Source organism: Pseudonaja textilis, chromosome 13 (genome assembly GCF_049901715.1).
Source record: "Pseudonaja textilis isolate UNSWEBS1 chromosome 13, rPseTex1.2, whole genome shotgun sequence".
Classification (NCBI taxonomy): Eukaryota; Metazoa; Chordata; class Lepidosauria; order Squamata; family Elapidae; genus Pseudonaja; species Pseudonaja textilis.
In genome coordinates, this window is record NC_142002.1 from 11,487,070 (window position 1) to 11,500,855 (window position 13,786).

The window sequence follows — 13,786 nt, forward strand, 5'->3', positions numbered from 1 at the left end:
AGCACTTTATAAGTCTAAGTGCTATTGCTATTGCTAGTTGGTTGACTTTTATTTTGCATTGGCCATCTGTGGTTGGAAACAGAAGTTTCAAGAGGGCGTAAGAATCTTCCTCTCATGAAAGCCTCACCCACAGGTGAGAACCCAGGAACCTGCTTAGTTTCTCTCTGCCTTCTGTCCTGTTCCCAAGCTATTACCTGCAGCCATTCAAGCCTACCTACTGATCCTTGAGGATTCTCGGCTGCTGTTTAAAAAAACAAAAACAGCCCAAACCAAAACAACCACAAAGAAATTCAGGAATGTGGAAGGCAAATTTACATCTTGCTTAAAAGTAGACAACCGTGGCTGCCTGGATCTATTTATCTGCTATTATCTGCAGGAAGAAATATTTTCATTGAGGCACATGGAACTATTTTTGCAGCACCTGAAAACTTATTTGCTGCCTTGTGGAAAGTCTTTTTTTAACCCTTTCATGAGATTGAAATTGTGAACTGGAAAGAGGAAGTTCCTAGACCATCTAGAATAGAATAAAATAGAATGACGGAGTTGGAAGGGATCTTGGAGATCTTCTAGTCCAACCCCCTGCTTGTGTAGGAGACCCCATACCATTTCAGACCAGTGGCTGTCCAGTCTCTTCTTAAAATCTTCCAGCGTTGGAGCATCCACAGCTTCTGAAGGCAAGTCGTTCCATTGGCTGATTGCTCTCCCTGTTAGGAAATTTCTCCTTAGTTCTAGGTTGCTTCTCTCCTTGATTAGTTTCCATCCATTGCTCGTCTTGCTTTCCACTGTTGGAGCATTCACAGCTTCTCGAGGCAAGTTGTTCCACTGATTCATTGTTCTAACTGTCTGGAAATCTGAACTAATGTCAGAGTTGCTCAGCAAGAGATAGAACCTCATTCCTTTTACTCTTCTGTGTGCAAGATCTCAAACCTTCACTCCACAGAATCAAAGGTGCTCTGCTACAATTTCTGCCTGGGACAAGGGTAGTATTATTACTTGCCCAGCAGAAGAGGAGGGAACAATAAGGTTGACCTTCTGGAAAATTACACATTCAGTCCAATTGCCACTCCGACAAGGTGGGGAAACAAGGTGAGCTGAGCCACTGGTAAACAAGATCTATGATCCAGAGGCAGAAAAGAAAACCGTCTCCACCCCACTGGTGTAAGAAACAAGCAGATACAGGAGACTGGAGCAGGGAGCAGGTTTCAGCAACTAGCCAGTCAAGTCATTGGAACAGATCTCGAACTGGAGAATCCACAAAGGGTCGGTGGAAGACAATCCAGGTGTGAGCCAAGTCCTCGAACTACTCCAGGTAGGCTTCAAGCGAGCTCAGACTTGTTCTGCATCTCCAAATAACTTGTTCCTCGGAGCAAATGAGGACATTTCAACTTCTGAGTTTGTCGTGATGGAAATTCCTTGGTTACACTACCATCAGGGGACTGGATTTTATTCTCGGGGATCTAAAGTGGAGATGTCCAATTGGTTTGGGATGAAACTTTGGAAGAAAATAGGGCAGATAGGGCTAGGATAGCATTGAAATGGGGCTTGTTCTTCTGTTAAGGGAAGACAACGTTGTGGATCACTGGCAAGTCACAATTGTCATCCCTCCCTTTCCCCACCCCCGTATTAATACCTACAAGTCAGTACAAATGGTGGGGGGGGTTGGCTTGGAGCAGTGAACTTAAGGAGTTGGAAAATCGGATTTAGTGCTGGAATTTTAAGCTGTATACTGAATGTCCTGTTTATGGCAGTGTAAATTTCTGCTTCCCTGCACAACAACATTTTTCAGCAGATCCAGACAGAAATAACTGAAGCAAAGGCAGATCCTTGAAGTCTTGTAGAGTCCAATATTTTGTGGCCATGCACGCACACATACACACAGACACGCACACTGCAGCATATAGTGCAATGCCAGAGGCTACAACCAGTGGTGGGATTCAAACATTTTTACTATCAGTTCTGTGGGCGTGGCTTGGTGGGTGTGGCAGGACAAGGATACTGCAATATCCCATTCCCTCTCCATCCCACTAACCTGTTTTTCAGCTCTGTTCTCCTGTGCAAGGCAACAAAAGAAGACCCAGCCAATCAGCTGGGACTTGGGAAGCAGAGAGTAGATGGGGGCGGGGCCAGTCAGAGGTGGGATTTGCTGGTTCTCTGAACTACTCCAATTTTTTGCTACTGGTTCTCCAGAACTGGTCAGAACCTGCTGAATACCACCTCTGGTACCTAGACAGCTTGGTTAAATTTATATTGCTTCATAAAAATCTGAGGAGTTTCATGGTGGTAGTTTTTTTAAAAAAAATCCTCCCGCACCCTTTGGCCCTGGAGTGATTTCCAAATCTATTTCTAGCTATTGAAATTGCTTACATATTACAGTAGAATTCAAAACATTGGATTAGTAAGCCAACCCACCACTCTGGGAAGAGAGAACAAAATTTGCAATAAAGGGAGTAGAATTCGCAAACAGAGCACTGAGCTTTCCCTTCCCCGCTCTTTAAAGTTGCCCCTTTCTTTCTGCAGTGGACTATATCTCTCATAATCCCTGGCCATGTTCCGTGTTCAGCAGTTAGGTTTACATGGATAGGATTGGGTTGGACTGGATTGGATTACAATGCATATTGCATTCTGCACAGTCCGAAAAATGCCTTGAGGCAATCAGCTTGCTGAGGTTGGGCTGGATCTTCTACCTTGAATGGGCTGGAAGTTTTGGGTTTTGTATTATAGTTGACAATTCCCCGAGGGATCCGGGTGCCTCCCCCTGATTGCATGATCCAGCTGGGCCTTCTGGCTTGAACAATAGTGACCTGCCACTGCCTTGTTTTGCATTATTTATTTATTTTGGTCTGGAGACTGACACCTGCAGTAAGCAGTTATCAAAGGTCTTTTTTATCTGCTTTCAGTACCATCTGCTAATATTTGCTATCTGGAAAGATCCCAGTGGCTGGGAATCTTTACAAAACATGCCTCTGGCCAAAATAAGAGATGTAAAACCCATTGATGTCCTAGCCAAATAGCTCCTTAATGGCTACTTGTGTCTGTGTGTGTGTTAGAGGAATTCCAGCTTATATTGGAACAGTTTTTCTAGCTCTTTTGGCCCACCACCTACTTAATAAATGAGCTTCTTTCTGAACAGAAAAATCACAAACACCTTTTGCAATGTGTTGTAATTAAAGACATTAAACTTTCACTGTCCTCTTATTTATGTGCAGTATAATGTGACACCTGCTAAATTTCTCCTTTTAAGAGGAACAAGCAAAGATTCCTTAAAAGAAACAGATTTTACTGCACGGTGTCAGTTTGTTGATTTTAAATCTTGTAACCTAAACTTTAAATCTTGCCAGCTCTGAAGTCTGAGAGAAGAGCTAAACCATATCTCTTCCTTGGCATTGTTCCTGGTCCTTTCTCTTGCTTCTTGTGCTGGGTTTTCTCTGTCCAGAAAGCAGTCCCTTCCCAAGTGAAGATGTTCAAGCATCTCTCTCATCACAGGGGATTTGCCACCAAGTTTTTAGTCATGCTGGATAAACCACATCACAGCTTATCTTTTCTCTTCTACTGCTTTAGGAAGAAAAAAAAATACCTTTCTTTGTGTCTAATCATTAAAATAAATAACAACCCTCTTCCAAACTATGCATTGTCCTAGTTCATGCAATGCACAAGCTATGGTTCACTCAATTATATTTCCATAAATAAGTTATTGCTGTGGGGAACAAGCTGTGCCATAAATCATGGCTTATATACCATAATGACTGGCTTTGCAATGAAGACCAAGTCTAAACCAAATCTTACCTTATGGCAGTTTGGTGCAGTTGTGAACCTGATCATGACAGGTTTTCTCTTAGATAAGTGAACAGGTAGTCAAAGAAAGGATATGGTGTCACCGTGGACAGGTATTTCTAGGAGTTGACAGTAGGCCTTATCCCCAGTAGGCAGAGATGTGGGATCAGCCTCTTAATGAGGTTGCATCCTCACCTTCATGACTCAGTTTCCGCTGTTGAGCAGTCAGGCCTGGGAGTAGCTTCTTTGCACCTCTCCTAAAAATTTCACATGCTCAGAATCTCAGTTAAGTCCCACTTACATAAATGACACTGATTCTAGTGAAGAGGATGGAAAAGTTCTTGCTGAACTATCAGGGAATTTAAAGAGCTGACATTCAAGATGGGGTTGCAGCAGTGGTGGGATTCAAAAAAATTTACTACTGGTTCTGTGGGTGTGACTTGGTGGGTATGGATTCAAAATTTTTTACTACTGGTTCTGTGGGTGTGACTTGGTGGGTATGGCGTGATGTGGCAGGTGTGGCTTGGTGGACGTGGCAGGGGAAGGTTACTGCAAAATCCTATTCCCTCCCCACCCCACTAACCTGCTTTCCAGCTCCATTCTCCTGTGCAGGGCAATGAAAGAGGACCCAGCCAATCAGCTGGGACTCGGGAGGCAGAGAATAGAAGGGGGCAGGGCCAGTCAGAGGTAGTATTTGCTGGTTCTCTGAACTACTCAGAATTTCCACTACCGGTTCTCCAGAACCGGTCAGAAACTTCTGAATACCACCTGCAGGTTGCAGGCTTGGCACACACAAACATATGAAGACATCATGGCTTCTGCCCAGGGTCCTCTGCCATACTTGGGCATCGTCCCTCTAAGCAGATGTTCTCGAGGAGGGCTAGCCTTGTGAGTTACCTACACAACGGTGGACCTCCTTGAACATTAAAAGAAATAAGAAAGCTGTTTGATGAGAGATGATAATAAGGCAGCATTTTCCAGCCAAGCTCAAAGGCACTTGCTGTATTTCTGCATTATTATGGAATTAGGAGCTTACTAATAGAGCCAGCTGGCAGTAGGCGAAGTTCTAAACATTCATTTTGGCACTGGGGGACAATAAATAGTTGGATTTGTGTTTTCCATTGTAAAGAAGAGAATGCTGACTTTCTCTTCCTCCTCCTCCAACTCCAAAATCAAACAGGCTGAATATCAGTGTTCTGCCTTCAACTGGAGTTTGCCCAAGAAGAATGACAGTGGCCTTTTCACACAGCTGCTTATGGGATTCAAAAGCTGGCTAGTTCTGTTTGGAGGAGGTTTGACCATTTCTTCAAGGGCTTGAGCTTCCATATTTTGAGTGATTTCTTCATGGGCACATCTTTATATTGAGGGGGGGAAAAAACTTTAGACGGTCTTTTCAATTATTCCTGAGCCGAGATATACTGAGTTGCACTTTCTAACATCTTGCAAAAGTTGCCTGCTTAAGAAAAAGTGGTCCATATCAAGATTGCGCTTGGGGGGGGGGCATTTAACTAGGCTACAATGTGGTTGTGTATTTGGTGTCTAGTATATATCGGAAATCCATCCATTATTTTGGTTTGTTGTAAGAACCAAGAAATGTGATATATTTGTTTGATATTGTGTGTTATGGAAACATAGGAATTTTGTATGTTAACTGACTTTAAGGTTTAGCATGTTGTCAGAACTTGCAATAACCAAATCAATCTGGCTGGGTGACTGGCAAGAGAAGAAAACTACCCATGTATCTTTTATTATGGCACCAGATTATGCTGCAGTCTGAGACTCCTGGTCTGCATTTTTTTCTCTGCAGGAATCCAATCATAGCTATGTGCTTTGTGCTGTCTAAGAATGCTGTCTAGTGTTGTTGGCCTTGTCTTATCCAGTATGTTGTTAAAAAGAGGTTGAGCACTCTTTGTATTTAAAATGCCATTGACGTGTTTACTGAAATCTCTTCCCCTACCTGCCCAGCAATTATTTTAAGCTAAGTCAACGGTACTGGAAATTGGGTAAGTCTGTGTTTGTGCTTTAGAATAATTCTTGTAGTCTTGCTGGAGCATAGCTGGTTGAATAGGATGAAAAAGCTGTGGAAAGGTTGGTGTACTACTTAGTTTCAACTTAATTTATATCATAAGCATTCTGATTTATTTAAAGCAGTGCTTCTTAACCTTAGCAGATCTGTGGACTTCAACTCTTCAGAATTTCCCAGGCAAGAAGGTAGACTAGATAATTTGAGGAATTGAAGTCTACACCTCTTCAAGTTGTCACGATTGAGATATACTGCTCTAAAGTATTAATCAGCCGGTTTCTTTCATGGTTAGAGGTTCTGTGTCTTTGATCTACAGCTATTCCTTTTCTAGCCTGGTATCTTCCAGATTTCTTGGCATTGGAACTCTCAGACTTTACATCCAGCATGTTATGAGGTTTTCATGTTGTGATGTTCAATGTTTGCAGTTGTTGCCAATGTGTGTCCAGGAGATCTAAAGGACACAAGGTTGGAGAAATATATTAGAACCATCTCACCACTGCATGATGCAATTATGGGTATTCCATTTCTATCTCCTAACTGGGAAATTATAGCTGCCTTGACCACCAGTTTTAAAAGAAAAATAACATACCTTTGTGTCACAAAAGGCCCATGGAACAATTTCAAAAGCTCTTTGCAAATAATTACTTCATACATTTGAGGGAAGCCACTTATCTATTCTTCAGAAGCCTGTTTTGTAAGGGCTGAGAGAAAGGAAAGATGGTATCAGAAAGGTGAAGAAAGGGAATAAAAGGGATGCCAAGAAAAGTGAGGGAAGCACGCCAAAGAAGCGGGGGGGGAAGGATGGCCTCGCCTCCTTTTCTTCGTAATGCCACTCAGGGTTGACAAGCTTCACCTTCCAAACTAATTACTCCCATAATACTCTAGGATGAGTGGAAATTTCCCTGATTCTTACGTATAGATAAGACACCCCTCTAGTTTGGGGCTATGGTGGCTTAACAGGAATAGGAATAGAACAGAACAAAATAGAATTCTTTATTGGCCAAGTGTGATTGGACACACAAGAAATTTATCTCCAGTGCATAAGCTCTCAGTGTACATACAAACAACAAAGTGATAAATCATAATCATAATCATCAGAAAATACAATAATCATAAATCATATGATACAACACTCAGTAATTGTCATAGAATACTAAATAATCAAAATAAATCACAATGGGGTACTAATAAAAGCAATCAACATAAATCATGAGATATAAACCACAGAGTTATAGTCATAAGAAGCTAAGGAAATAGGTAACAGGAAAGTAGTTTCAGGCTTTTGTAAGCTATGAATTAACAATATCCAGAACCATTAGCTTAGTTGTGTGTCTGCTTGCTAGAAGTAACACTTCTTTAACACTTCTGTAATATGCCATAAGTTGACCACAAATATTTCTTATATAGACTGGCTAACAGGTTGTGGTTTTGATACTTGGCTATGATACCTTGCATGTTACTAAAATCCAGGAAGGTGACATGATATTTAGCTTAAACTGTGGTTAGGAGAGTCTGGACAAGTGACCAGAGGTAAGCAAAGTTCATTGTTATAATAGTAAAAAAAAACACCTCCCATATAAGGCAGCCAGTTTACATGATAATGAAGCAGAATTAAATATGGCTTTGTTTTGTGAGCATGTGTGACTGTCATGAATTGATCCGCATTTCTCTTACTTTTGTTCCCTATACTAAATTATACAAAAATAGCAATGGTTGATTTGTGATGTGCTCCTTGGGTGTGAAACCCAGAGGCATCCTTTTCTGCTTCTGTACAGAAATAAAAGTTTTGTCTTTCCTCAATCCTGTGTGGATATTGGCTTCTTTACACCACCTTCTCATACCAAGCCAGATCTCCGGCCATAGGAAGTAAACCAGCAAGAAAAATAAAACAAGTACCCCATCCTTTCGCTAAGATTTTTTAAAAATTTCTCCTCTGGATGCCTTGACTATTTGATGGAGGACAGGAGGAGAAGAAGACATTTTCTACTGGGGTACCCATTTATGGAGGACTATCACTCGGCATTGTCCCCTTTCCTGTTCCTAATTTTTTAAACTCTGGAATATTTCTCTTTCTGCTATATTGGGTTATGTTATTATCATGTTCCATCCACTGATGTTCTATTTGAACATGTGCTGAATATGTTTGAATATGCTTGTTCGGAGACCACTATGATCTATAGATCTATCACCTGTCTGTCTGTATTTATGTATGAATGTATGTCATCCATCATCTATCATCTCTCTCTGCCTACCTACTGTCTACCTCTATCATTTCTTCTCTCTCTCTCCTTCACTCCATAAACCCATTCTCCCTCCCTCCATACTATTATCTATCCATCCATGCATACGTGCATCTATCTATCTATCTATCTATCTATCTATCTATCTATCTATCTATCTATCTATCTATCTATCTATCATCTATCATCTATCATCTATCTATCTATCTATCTATCTATCTATCTATCTACCTATTGATCCATCGATCATCTATCATCTATCTATCTATATCTATCTATCTATCTATCTATCTATCTATCTATCTATCTATCTATCTATCTATCTATCTATCTATCATCCATCTATCTGTCATCCATCATCTATCATCTCTACCTACGTACCTACTGTCTACCTCTATCATTTCTTCTCTCTCTCTCTCTCTCTCTCCTTTCTGCCTCCCACCCACCCACCCACCCTCCAACCATCCATCCTATTAGCTATCCATCCATGCATCTATCTATCTATCTATCTATCTATCTATCTATCTATCTATCTATCTATCTATCTATCTATCTATCTATCTCTTTTCTAAAACAAATCAGCCAGAATGATAATGGTTTACTATTTCAATGAGGAAAATTCCTAGGTTAAAAGCAACATCCACTGAATATATCACCCAGTTTATCATGAGAGTCACTTCCTAGAGGAGACAGATGGCATCAAAATTTAATAAATACATAATAAGTAATATAATAAATTCTGCATCTGAAAGAACTACACATTTTTGGGGTGATTTTTGTTATTGTGTGCCATTGGCTTTCATCTTAAAAGTTTTTAAATGCTCATTCTTTGTGTGGTGTATATGATCAAACCACTCTTTTTGTCTCAAGGGTGTGAGCTTTAAGATATACACACTTAAAACCGAAATAGATTTTGAAGCCAGGAGGGGATAACTTGAGATCAACTTCTCCTGTTTCCATATGAATCTTCAACCACATCAATTGGTGTACTTGTACAAGACTTTTATTTTCACTGTTACTTTCTGTGTTTTTATAATGTCAAATAATTTTAATGCTAAGCCCACGCAAAGGGCATATAAAAGGTGAGGCGAAAGCTTAATTCAGGTGAATGTGAAAGCTTAATTTTTACCTTTGTGGAGCCAAGTTAAGAAAAGGGAAACATTAGCATATTACTTAGTCATACAATCAAGCTTAATCTTGCTTGATGCTCTTTTTTATATATAAAATATTCACACATGAATGCTGAATGATTCCTTGTACTGTGATTCTTCCTATCTGCAGATTTGCAGGAGACAAAGAAGATCAAAAGACCGTTACACATCCAATGATGTTCCTGGCCATTGGCATACTTTCTGTCTTATTTATGCTACCTGCTCGACATATGGGTAAGAACGGTTGCATATCTATGACCGTGGCTTGCTGTTTCAGTGAAGAAAATTCCTGTGTTAAAAGCAACATTCATTTAATATTTGTCTGTTTGTTTGTCAAACATGTACAAGATAACAAGTATAAGTATGAACATAAACAAGAACAAAGGGAGTAAATACAGATAAATGGGGACAGTAAGACAGGGACAGTAGGCACACTGGTGCGCTTATGCACGGCCCCTTTAAGGACCTCTTAGGAATGGGGTGAGGTCCACGGTAGACAGTTTGAGGTTGAAGCTGTGAGGGGTTGAGACTGTAACAACGGAGTCTGGTAGGGTGTTCCAGGCATTGACCACTCTGTTGCTGAAGTCGTATTTTCTGCCATCGAGTTTGGAGCAGTTTACCTTGAGTTTGTATCGGTTGTTTGCCTGTGTATTGTTGTAATTGAGGCTGAAGAAATCGTTGACAGGTAAGAGGTTGTAACAGATAATTTTGTGAATTATGCTTAGATCGGACTGCAGGTGGTGCAGTTCTAGATTGTCCAGGCCCAAAATTTCGAGCCTGAAGTTCATAGGGAATTCTATTGTGAATATTCCTCTCGGTTTATCATGGGAGATATTAAAAACACTGCCTTACTAATGTCAGTCCTTTTCTCATGGTCTTACTGCTACCTGCTTGTTTTCTCTGACTTTTAAGGAAGTGTGTTCAGAGTTGTAAGACCTCCTGAGCTACAATTAACTCTGTCTGTTTCTTTTCCTATTTCTGTGTCTACCAAAAAGCCAGGGTTTCTTGATACGATCTCATGACAGACCAGGAAGGTGGGGGAGGGGCATTCCTAGCTGAGTATTAAATCATGGGGACATTTGCACTGGATGAGAGATTTCTTTTGTGTCGGGAGGCAAATACAGAATGGACAAAGAGAAAGAGACAGTTAAGAGAGGGGTTGTAAAACTGTCCCTGTCCCCACTGGAGTTTGCAATCTGTTCTTTGATTTATCTTCCAAGCTTGGCCATTAACCATCTGTGCAACTTAAAACTGCCCCCAACCCACCCTTGAATTACTGGCTTTTGATGGTAGGCTATTAAAATGGTGCCTTCTGTTCAGTCATCTGGGCATTTCCTCGTAGAAGCCAAAAGTAGAATATTCTAGACTAGAAGTCCTCAACTTTGGAATGTTGAAAGCCTGTTTAGGACCTCTTATAAAATGGTAGGGGTGGCCAGTCATAAAACACCCTTTTATCAGAAGACAATTAACAGCCTTTTATTTTCTAAGTATATCTCTGGAATGCCTTCTTGGAGATCTAGACGATAGTGAGCCAGTAAACATAGTGGGCAGTCTTCACTCTCTTGAGCAGGTCAACGTGTCCAGCTAATCTGACGTTTAGCCTTCCAAGAGCTTTTGACCATCACAAAAATATTTAAATTAGAATGAGATGGGCTAGAGATTTTTTTTAAATCTCCTGAAACTGCTCCGCCATTGTCCTTATATCAGGAATTATTTCTCTTTTTAAAATACAATTTATATTGAAGAAAAATTTAACAAGATAAAACAATACAAATATTAGAAAAAAATAAAAATAAGCATGAATAAGAAAGAAAGAAAGAAAGAAAGAAAGAAAGAAAGAAAGAAAGAAAGAAAGAAAGAAAAGAAAAGAAAGAAAAAGAAAGAAGATGGAAATAGAAAGAAGAAAGAACTTCTGAACTTTTGGACAGCAGTTATAAATGCAATTATATTTTACCCTCTCTGAGATTATATCATATTTTCCTTCTTTCCATAAACTAGCCTTACTAATCCTAGAACCCATAAACATTAATTTGTTTTTCTCTTTTTTCCCTAAAATTCCATAAGGGGTAGGAATTATTTCTCAATATATTGGAACTTGGACAACACTGTATGGATTGCTTTTGAAAATAGCCTTGGCCCCTTGAAAATAAGAGTTATTTCTATATGCTTAGCCAGATACATTATTTATTTTTATGCAAATGAGTATAAAATGGTTAAAGTCCAGTCAAGACTTGTCAAGTTCCAGGACATCTTGAAGTTGTCAGTCTGGAAGGAGGAAAAGTATACAATAGAAGATAGGAAATGAGCTTTTTTTTTTTAAAGGAATGTTCTCTATGCATGAAATTGATCGTTTTCCACAGATAGTTTTGTTATGCGTGTGTATATTGTTCACATGACCATATTTCAAGTGTGAGCCAGCCACTAGAATTAGGGAGATAATAGCAAGAGAAACCACAATTTTTCCATCAACAATTTTGTACCATAGAGGGAATGTTGACATGTGCAGCTTTTCTATCCCCAAGTAATAAATTAGAATATTTGTAGAAATGTCATCTCCTTCTGCAGACACAATTAAAGGAAGAGTACATTTTGGTGTCTTCTGGTCACTGGATGAGAAATTCGGTGAAGTATGTGTTCATAGAACCATGAGAGAGCACATTTGACAGATCCATTTCTGGACTGAATACAGCAGGAAACTTTAGGGGAAATTCTCTATTCTTGCTTTATCCTTCCAATGGCATAGAAGAATTCTGTCAGTTGGAGAAGTTCTCAAATACTTGGCTCTGAAGCTATTTGTAGTGAAAGTGAATCCATATTGGCTCTTCCTAAGGAAATATGATTCTCATTTCTGAGAGCTGCGGGGAAGGAATTAGCAGTTTTGCTTAGGCTTAAAGAGATATGATGTACAGGCTGGGTTGGGAGAGAAGGGGTTGCCCTCCAAATCCCCCCAGTGAACATCCATGAGTTGAAGTTGGGACTAATCCAACGTTTAATCTACCTCAAGATTGTATTAAAAAAAATTATAAAAATTTATATAAAAAAAAAAAAAAGATTGTACATTCACTTTCTTCCTCATGGTTGAACAGCCTTCTTCCATGTAAAGGTAAATGTAAAGGTTCCCCTCGCACATATGTGCTAGTTGTTTCCGGCTCTAGCGGGCGGTGCTCATCTCTGTTACAAAGCTGAAGAGCCAGCGCTGTCCGAAGACGTCTCCATGGTCATGTGGCCAGCATGACTAAATGTCGAGGGCTCATGGAACGCTGTTATCTTCCCACCAAAGGTGGTCCCTACTTGCACTTTTTTTACATGCTTTCAAACTGCTAGGTTGGTAGAAGCTGGGACAAGTAACGGGAGCTCACTCTGTTACACAGTGCTAGGGATTCGACCTGCCGAACTGCTGACCTTTCTGATCAACAAATTCAGCATCTTAGCCACCGCGTCCCTCTTCATCCATGGAGGCCAGTGCATTTTTTTAAAATCCCAAAGGATGCTGAAACCACATGATACCCAAGCATCATGGATTGGAAGTCAACCCCTCTATGTTTCAGCTGAGGCACTGGGCTTCCTCCACAGGAAAGCATAGATAGCATTCCAGCTTGAAGATGTCATGTTTTCTCTGTGATTCTCCTAGATGGGTAATACCATTCTTAAAATTATCTCTGCCTTCAGCCCAAATGTTCATTCTCTCTCCACTTCCTAACTCAGGAGTCTCAGAAATGGTTCGTTGGTCTTCTAAACTTAATGGATTTGTGTTCTAGGTACCAGATAAAGAAGTCCACGTTCTTTATAGCTTCCTTTGTGTGTGCCAACAGGAATGGCCCCATCTTGTCCCCATTTGGACCCAGAACTGAAACTCTGGCAGCCAGGACATGACGAGGAGAATCGCGTGAACATTAGCCAAGGCCAAAAGCTTCTCTTATCTTCTTCTGCCACCGTTCATTCCATTGTCATCACAAATGGAGGTAAGGCTGGCTTGATGGAAAATCATAACATTTGCGCTATATTCAGAATGCAGAAAGTCTTACTTGGTTCCTTGATGAAGACCTTCCCTTGATTAAAATAAGCTTAATATTCTTAAAAGTGGTTTTAAAAATTGCATTCGTTCCTTGAATTTTTTTTCCATGAAAGCCCTATTTATCTGATGCTTTTTGTTCTAATAAGCATCTAATTTTCTATTTAGGCTAAATATTAACCTATTTAGCTAAATCCACCTTTTCGAGATAGACCTAGAACAGAATTTCCCAACTTTGGCAGTTTAAAGTTTTGTGAACTAACTCATACTGGCTTGGGAACTCTGGGAGTTGAAGCCCTCACATCTTCAAGCTGCCAAGATTGAGAATCATTGAAATAAGTGATGAAATGCACTGGGCATCCTGGGACAATTAAGTTAGAATGAAGCACCATTTGGGGCAATAACATGACAGCCTTTGGGAACTCACTTTATTTAAATTTCATTGCTGCTAGAGAAAAGTTTTAACTCCCATCCAGATAGGTATCAATGCAAGTAAATGCTAAACATACTTACTTCATTATTTATTACATTTGTTTGGAATGAATGCAAAAATCCCTTTTTAATTTTCTCTAAAACAAAAGCACATTCC

General features: G+C 40.0%; 1 protein-coding gene across 1 annotated transcript in view; it reads left to right on the forward strand.

Annotated features, from left to right (window-relative positions):
- CEMIP (cell migration inducing hyaluronidase 1) overlaps positions 1-13,786 on the forward strand; it is a 77,289-nt gene continuing 63,503 nt past the window's right edge. The window contains exons 1-3 of the mRNA XM_087941374.1: positions 1-1,309; positions 9,316-9,419; positions 12,998-13,147. Coding sequence (XP_087797500.1) covers positions 9,359-9,419; positions 12,998-13,147 — 211 coding nt within the window. The 5' untranslated portion in view covers positions 1-1,309; positions 9,316-9,358. The remainder of the gene's footprint in view (positions 1,310-9,315; positions 9,420-12,997; positions 13,148-13,786) is intronic.